This window comes from Bactrocera latifrons, unplaced genomic scaffold, assembly GCF_001853355.1.
Source record: "Bactrocera latifrons isolate USDA-ARS-PBARC rearing strain unplaced genomic scaffold, ASM185335v1 scaffold_8, whole genome shotgun sequence".
Taxonomy (NCBI): domain Eukaryota; kingdom Metazoa; phylum Arthropoda; class Insecta; order Diptera; family Tephritidae; genus Bactrocera; species Bactrocera latifrons.
In genome coordinates this window covers 3,597,334-3,605,883 of record NW_017537489.1, presented here as the reverse complement: position 1 = coordinate 3,605,883, position 8,550 = coordinate 3,597,334, and the positions used below count along the sequence as shown (strand labels likewise).

At 33.9% G+C, this 8,550-nt stretch overlaps 2 protein-coding genes across 7 annotated transcripts in view; one reads left to right on the top strand and one right to left on the bottom strand.

Moving 5' to 3' along the window:
- The first annotated feature begins 723 nt into the window (after positions 1–723).
- Positions 724–3,850, top strand: LOC108976681. The gene is made up of 7 exons (XM_018945925.1): positions 724–901; positions 2,459–2,611; positions 2,715–2,850; positions 2,910–3,037; positions 3,097–3,384; positions 3,443–3,670; positions 3,732–3,850. Exons 1-7 carry the CDS (start codon positions 724–726, stop codon positions 3,848–3,850), a joined length of 1,230 nt encoding a protein of 409 aa, XP_018801470.1.
- Positions 3,851–5,973: 2,123 nt separating this feature from the next.
- LOC108976754 (FH1/FH2 domain-containing protein 3) overlaps positions 5,974–8,550 on the bottom strand; it is a 129,556-nt gene continuing 126,979 nt past the window's right edge. For 4 of the 6 annotated variants that reach the window (XM_018946033.1, XM_018946028.1, XM_018946035.1 and 1 more), the window contains one exon: positions 5,974–6,559. In XM_018946033.1, coding sequence (XP_018801578.1) covers positions 6,486–6,559 — 74 coding nt within the window. In that variant the 3' untranslated portion in view covers positions 5,974–6,485. Of the gene's footprint in view, positions 6,560–8,043; positions 8,139–8,550 lie in introns of all 6 variants that reach the window. The other 2 variants (XM_018946029.1, XM_018946036.1) reach the window with 1 other exon arrangement.

Genomic DNA, 8,550 nt, shown 5'->3' with positions numbered 1-8,550 from the left:
AAATTTTAAGCGTGTCAATGCTCTAAACTCGTTCCAAAACACCTGAATCTTTTTCAAAAAGGGATTCAATTAGATGTCGCAAAAGAGACACTTGACAAACGGAGCTGATAATTGCAGCTCTGCACAAAGTTTGGCAACTCTGCACATAAAATATGCAACGAAGATAATTATAGTATTTGTATGAACATGAATTGTACGCAAACACAAATATATAATTCTACTTAAATATTAACAGTTGCTCGCCAATGCTACCCACTAATTGTAGCGCAACTAATTGCTTTACAACATCAGCAACAAATTAGTTGGTAATTGTTCAAGTTTACCAAGTGTTAAAGTCTCTTCAAACCACCCACAAATATAAATATTTCAATTATTATGTGCCACACATATACATAATTACACGCGACTGCAGTCAACAACCGTGTGCCATCAGCGCATTCATCGGCGCATTGTCACCAAGTGTTGCGGCTAACACCCACCAGCCACCATGGTGTGTTTGTTGCATAGCAGGCCGATTGGACTTTTTGTAATTATCAAATTCATTTAATCTGCATCGTTGACGGTCATTAAACTATTTCTCTGACACTCTGCACAGTGTTTCTCACGTTCATAAATTCAGGCAGTTAAGGCGCAGGCGCGTCAGTGCGTTTTCAGTTGCCCTGCGGAGTGGTTTATAACCAGAAGCAATAAATTTTAAATAAAATAAAAATAGTTTTCCTTAAAATGTGCCAACAACAACAGAAACTGCCGTGCGATTTAAATATAAGAATCGTCTTTAAATTCGTGTTGTTCACATTTACTCTCACGCAAAATTCGTGCAAAGTCCAAGAGGGCAGTTCATGGAAGGATATCATATTCGGCAGCAAGTGGATGCCATCTGTGGCTGCTCGTGATCCTAGGTGTATGTTTGGGTCATAAGATTCTCACATTGTTACTGAAAATAATACAGTGTTTCTCCCAATCGCAGGACTGAAGTGTATTAATAAATAACATAACAGTGCTATAATATTCTTGACAAATACAAAAAATTCCTTACAGGAAATTGCTCCAGATAATTTAGTTTGTGTGGCAGCTATATGCTATAGTGATCCGATCTGAGCAGTTACTTAGAAAGCATCAAGATATATGATATAGTAGTAAGATAAAGGCCTCCGTTCCAACAGATGAGCAGCTTCTTGGTCGATATCTGCACCGATATATCAAAACTGAGAAACTAGTCCGTATATATACAGACAGACGGACGGGCAGAGACGGACAGAAAGAGACTATACCTATGCTGGACAAGTCTTCCTTAGCCTGCAGTGCTCTATATAGAGCGCGACAAGGAGGCGGAATTTGTCTCAAAATAATCCCCACGAGATATAATATTCTTCTACAATTCCGGCCGTTTTCGGCAGATGCTTTCACTCAAAGACTGCACCAAGCCACGAATATCGATTTTTGAGCGGCTTTGTCTTTAATTTCGCCTCGTTTTTGTCCCTCTATCTTGCCATCTTTCTAGCACCCGCCTGAAGATTTTCAAGCTCCATATCCTTCACTTTTTAATATTTACATCAGTTGAAGAGGTCAAAGATCGTTCAGAGTCAACGATCTTTCGACCGTTGGCCTTGTATCACTCGTGGGCTTTTGTTTTTGATTGAACTGAATCACTGTAAGCCTTTTCTAACAAAATTAGCTTAGAAATACAAAACATGAGGTAAATTCTTTGTTCGATATTTTTATCCATTGTAAAAATCGCAAAACACTAAGGTGAACCGACTTAAGCAGCTGCTGTAAACAAATAATTAAGGATAGTCCTACCAACTTAGCTAAATACGTTTTTTCTGAAATATTAAGTATTTACCCGGGGAATTTAATTACAATTTACGGGCGCTTTTTTGTTGTAATCTATATAAAAATTTCTGTAATCCGTAATGAACTTGTGAAATATGGAGTTACGATCAACTGAGCCATCAGACTTCCATAGGCTAAAGCATATTGTTTAGGAGAAACTTTCCGTAGATTCAAGTTTTTAATGTTAACAGCTCATTTGCCATTAAATATATCACAATTATGATTTTATTAAATGTATGTAAAGGAGGATCATACAAGTACTGTCTCTAAAGTTTTGCAACTCTCATATATTTTAGAACTACTTTTACACCAAATACTGAATATTTCGACCTCCTGTCTTATGACTGATGTTAAGCCGAAAATACCGGACAATGTACGAGAAATCTCAATAAATTGAGAGTGCACCTTTTCTTCACAATTATGCGGTGCGCTAAAAATGGTTGAGTTCAGTTTCCTATCTTCTATATAACGATTTTCGATATTCTAATTGAATAAACTACGTTACTAAGATACACCCACTGTTCCCACAATTTACTCCACAATTTAGAATACTAGTGTCTACTTATTTTAAATTACTTTGAACTCAAGTCTCCATATCTTTTTATATTTTAATTCGAACTTATAGTTTTGCCAATATTTAGTGTGGTTCCTGTTGGCAGCGGCACCTGTACGGCATCATCTGGAGAACAGGGCAATTGCATACCGCAGAAGGAGTGTCTGCTACGCGCTGGCATACCAGCTGGACCCTGCGCAGGCGGTTATGGATTGTGCTGTGTTTGTAAATAAAAATTATACCATCAACACATTTACTATATGCAAATCACTTTTTAAATGAGTTCGAAACTCCGAACATCGAATTTAAATGTTTGTTTAATTTTTAGTTCTACAAACTTGCGGTGGGGTTATACGCGAGAACTCCACATATTTTGTCAACCCCAACCATCCAGATGTCTACGATGGTACTGGCAGCTGTCAAGTGACGGTGCAGAAAATACACCCAGACGTGTGTCAGTTGAGGTGAGAACAGCGACTTTTTTAAACACAATTTTCTTTTGACCTAACAAACTACTTTCCAGGCTCGATTTGGATATGTTTTCCATTGCACCGCCCGAAGCGCTGAACCATGTCTGCAATCAGGATCAGCTACTCGTATCCGGCGGCACTCCCATACCAACAATTTGTGGTGCATCCGCGGGCGATCACAGTAAGAAATCATATAACTTTGTTGTTGAAAAATTTTGGTAGATAATCCTCTCCTGGCAGTGTACATTGACGCCGGTTTGGGTCAAAGTAACGCCATCGTGCTCTCCGTTATAACGAGCGGCACTTTCTCACGCATCTGGCGTATACGAGTTACACAAATACACTGCGGTAGTTTGAGTCGAGCCGATCATGGTTGTTTGCAATACTACACCGGTATCAGTGGACGTGTACGAAGCTTCAATTTCAACACGGTAACAGGACGACAGCTCTCCAATCAGGACTATAGTATATGCATACGTGCTGAGCGTAATTTTTGTAGCATACAGTATAACGCCTGTCCGGATACTGGTGAGTGCGAACTAAGACGGTGTTTCAGAGCCACTATTTATTACATTATATTCCTTAGAAAACAACCGCTCACGTTCCTTCACCATATCCGGAAACTCAAACAATCCCACCGGTTCTATGGTCGGTGGTGGCACCCAAGTAACTCAGAACACATGTATCAACGATTGGCTACTCATCGGCTGCATGCGCTCGGTGGATCGTATTCCACCTTTGGCTGCCTGTGAGGATCGCGTCTGTGGCGGCATATTCAGCGCAGAAGTTGGCACCATTCAACGAACTGTGCAATGTAGGTATTGACTGTAGTTAAAGTGATTGTAAGATTAACATTATATTCATTGAAATTACAGCGAGTGTGCGACCTTTTCGCCTGTACTTCCATAGCGATGGAGTCGAAGCGCCTACAGATGTTGATAACCGCGGCTTTTGCTTGGATTTCGTGCAGCAGCCATGTACAAATGGTTTCTAATTTGTTTAAGTTGGTGTTATTTATTCTTAATTAAGTTTTTTTTTTTGTATTTTGCATAAATTAAAAAAAAAGTATGAGATTCTGTACAGTGTCGGTGCGGATACTTTTAGCTTACATCTTATTATATTATCGCTAGCCTTCTGTCACAATCAATTTATATTTAAGGAGTCGATATATCAGATCAGCAAGAGTTTCAAACTCAGAGCATATTTTTGATTGTGAAATGTACAGGTATTTTGTTAAGATATCTGGTTCAATTTTGGGTCATAATTCCATACCATATTTGGCATCCAAGGTAGATTGAAGTGATGTGGAGTATTCCAAAAGTCGATTTAAGCGATGTTTTTTTCAGAAGGGCTTTATAAGAATATAATTTGCTAGAAAGATAACTTCTCAAGTAAAATGCTAGAAAAACTAATAATATATCGGATATTTTACTCTTTATTATTTCTTTTTTCGGTCTTATAAGACAGATATTAGACGTTTGAGTATCCCATGATTTTCGTCTGACAGAACTTAGTGATACAGGTTCAAAACCACCAGAAAAACACGAATGATTTAAGTAATCAGATTATACCACTAGAAGAAAGAATACAGCCCAACCATTATTTAGAAATATTAAAAAAGTGTAGGATTTGTGTTTGAAAAGCTAGGCAAGAGATTTTGTTGGATCTTTTGGGTAAGAAATGCGGTCAATAAGGAGTCCCATTTGACTGTATTAATGATTGTATTTAAAGCTAGAAAGGCAATGAGTGAGTGGTGAATATGCTACCAGATTTGTCTCAGTGTGAGTTGTTTTTTTTTTTTCTTTAAACTGAAATTTCCACACATCCTGTTTTCGGTCGATCAGAAGGCCATTCCAAAAAGTGTTTATGGAAAATGTGTCGAGGAGTGGAAATCGTTGGCATAAGTGTATTAAATCTGGTTGGAGGCGACAAAATAAATATTTTTGAACAATTATTTTATAGAATTTTCGAGGATATTTTCAAAACATACCATGATAACGATCGCAGATCTAGTTATATGCTATAACGCCACATTTAGCCATGTTAATATCACTCGTATTAGTTTATGCTACAAAAATATTTTACAAATTTCTCTAAAAAAAACTTTGAAGAACTCCTTTCTTTTCTTCCAATTCGGTTAAATTAGATTAGTCATTGAGGTTCATAGGTTATAAATCATTTGAGGTGATCGGAATCCTAAAGCCAACTAAGCTCTATAGCATCTTTCAATAAGTTCTGCCCTCTTTGCTCGGTCCACGAGATTCTAATGCAAATGAAACAAGATGGATAGACCAAGTTACTGTCGCACAACTTATGGAAAATTGGTATTGATCAATAACTATACCCCCATCATTAGAAACGAAAAATTATAATCGTCTCACGTAACCTCAAAACAACTACTTCGAAATAATAATAAAAACAAACTGTTTTTATTTCAACAATTTCTTTTCGATATTTATTAAGGTTTCCTTTTAAACTAAGTTATCGATTACAGTTGCCGTATACTAAATATAAAATAATAAATTAAAAGCACACATTTTTTAAAACTTTTTAAAACTTGTTTTTGAAACGTTTTCAMTTCACATTTTTCAATTATATTAATAATTATAATAATAATAATTTCTTGCTTTATTTTTGTGTTATCTATTTTCAGATAATTTTTTACAATTTGTTTTTCTTTTTTTTTTAATTCAGCAAAATTTTTAATAATAATAATTTTTGTTAGACTTTTCCAATAATATATTATATTTTAATTGTATGTATATGATTGTAGCGCTATAACAAGATTTTGAATACTTTATTTAACAATAAACAAAATAAAGAAAAAATATAAAAAAAATTTCAATGCGAAATTTTTGATTTTTAAATTATACAAATTTAATATTTTAAAAATTCGTTTTTTAGTATAAGCATACAAGTATTTATCTTCGTTTTGAAAAATTAAACAATATTTTTATATTAAAAAAACTTATAAAAAGCTTTAAATTTGAGAAAAAACTAATTTTGATAAAAATAAAATTTAAAAAAAAAATTATAATAAAATAACACTTTTCGCTTATTCGTTAGCATAATTATTTACTCTTTGCTTCTTTTCCCTTCTAATTGAATTCGCTTGTCTGCTTTCTACATTTTACATTGTGTGGGGCATACATTTTACAGCGCTGCAATTAACTGCTTTCCACTTGTTTCTTCATCAACTTTTATTTGCCAATTCATTAGCAACCCCATTGTAAAGTTCAACGCACTCTCTCCACACCAAAAGTGCACTGCGCTCATTTTCCAAAGCTTCACTCTAATATTTATATATGTGTATATGTACATATATAGAAGCTTTCGGCTTTCATTCCATTTGTTTCATCTTTCGTTTTACACACTATCCAGGGCACTAGTTTCGCTTTCTTCGAATTCAGCGGCGTCTTTGCTTTGCTCATAACTCACTGGTAACGCTTGAGATCGTCCAAAATGAAATCAATAAGAAAATCATTTTCTGTGTGGTTTCTTTATCTTTTTCATCATATGCTTTTCACACGCTGCTCAGTCTGTTTCATAGTTTAGCCTTTTCTCTATGACTCTCTAACGCTAAAAAGTCTCTGGACGTTGTCTACTACATTTGACTACTACTTAGAATGCTAATAGGTTTTTATTAGGGCCGCAACATGTTGTTTCTCCTCCTCCGTTAGGCCGTTCTTAAGCGTTCGACGCACTGCAAAGAGAATAATCAAATAAGTATGTATTTATAAAGAAGAGTGGAGTGCAAATATGTGAGCAGATGCGTATGTTAATCAACCACAAATGGAAGTTATTAAAGACATGTATTCAAGGTAAGGCACGAAAGCATATTTATATAATTATTAGTCACTATTGTGTAAAAATGTTATGATAAAATATAATTTATAAAGTGTAGGCTTGCATATGTTAGTAACTTAAACTTATTATTAGTCGTCTTCAATTCGATACTTCTTGTAACGTATGACGTTCTCTTCTTGACAATTTGTCGGTGGGAACAACAGAGAAATTCTCCATATGAATGCCATACGAGAGTATTTAAAGAGGTATAATCGCTTGGAAATTGTATATTTTTGGTTATTTCAGCTTATGAAATTTATACCTGTTGATATATTTTTGCTTTGCAAAATATATCTTTTTGGTTATACCAGCTTATTTAATTTATACCACTTTTGGATTATACCATCTTATCTAGTTTGTACCAGTTGGTATAATCGCTTGGCAATTTTAAATATTTTGAATATTTCATCTTATGTAATTTATACCAGTTGGTATATTTGCTTGGTAATACATATCTTACTGAGTTTGTCAATGTTTATCATTTACACCAATTCACTTATCAGCGTATACAACTTATACCAATTAGTATAATCACTGGGTAATCTGTGACATTATATCGGTTTATTTCATTTATACGACTTTGTATAATCGCTTGGTAATTTGATAATTTTAATTATGTCAGCTTATGTAATTTATGCCAGTTGGTATATTTGCTTGGTAATATATGTATATCTTTCTGGTTTTGTGAGGGTACGTCATTTATACCGGTTAATTTATCAGCGTATGCAACTTATACCACTTATTACTTATTATGCCGAACTGCGCTCTGAAATTCTGCACTGGAAGTATTCAAGAAATTTGCCATGGGTTATTGATGAAATCAACGATGCAATCTCGGAAGTAGTAGTTCAAATCGGATCACTATAGCATATATCTGCCATAAAAACTGACTGATCAAATCAAGTTCTTGTGAGTGCTTTTCTATATTTATGTATGCTATTATAGCTTCAGTGTAAACGAAGTTAACGTTCCTTCTGGTTTTAAAATCTTTTTTTTTTTTTTAACAAATCTGGCGTTAATATAGTAATTAGTAATGTGTTGTCTATTCCATTATTTCGAAAAATTTTATAATATGTATGTAGCGTTTTGAGCGAGGTATCTTTAAACTTATAAATTTACGATAAATTTAATATTAAAGTTAGTAACAAGCAATTTATTTCTTTATTTTTCGTGTTATTATTTATAATTTTTTTCTTTCTTGTTTTAATTTTTCATGCAAGTTTTTTATGAACATTAGTTGGCAACATTCAAAAACTTTCAAAATGCATTTCAAAAAGTTTTCAAAAATCAAAAACTTCACTAAACGTTGGCTATAGCCAACAACAAAATAATTACACTAACCAATTTGGCCTTTATAACGGTGCTATGTCAGCGATCTTTTTATGGCGATGGTGCGCGTTCAACTATGAATCCTTCGCGCGTGCGCGACCGCTTCACTGCAGCCAACAAAGCGCGAAACGAACGTGTTTAGCGAGTTGGATTTTCACGATTTTGGTCATTTTTGGTTTTGTTATGATTTATTTAATTACATAAATTACGTTTATTTTGTAATGAGAGATTAAGATGAGTTACAGGTACATAACGAGTTCCAATTTTAACCCAATTTTAAGTGTATGAAGATATATTTTTATTTTTGTTGGATCATATGAAATTAATAAAATAAAATAATACAAATTTGTTTTAGATAAAATTATTTAAGTAGGTCAAATTAACTAATATTAAGTACTGAAAATATTTTTGGTTAATTTATAATAGTTTTGTATATTTACAAAATAGTATAACTGTGAATTGTGTATGATGAATGTCATTACAAAAGTTTTCGAATTTTTTTTTTACACCAGTCAACGA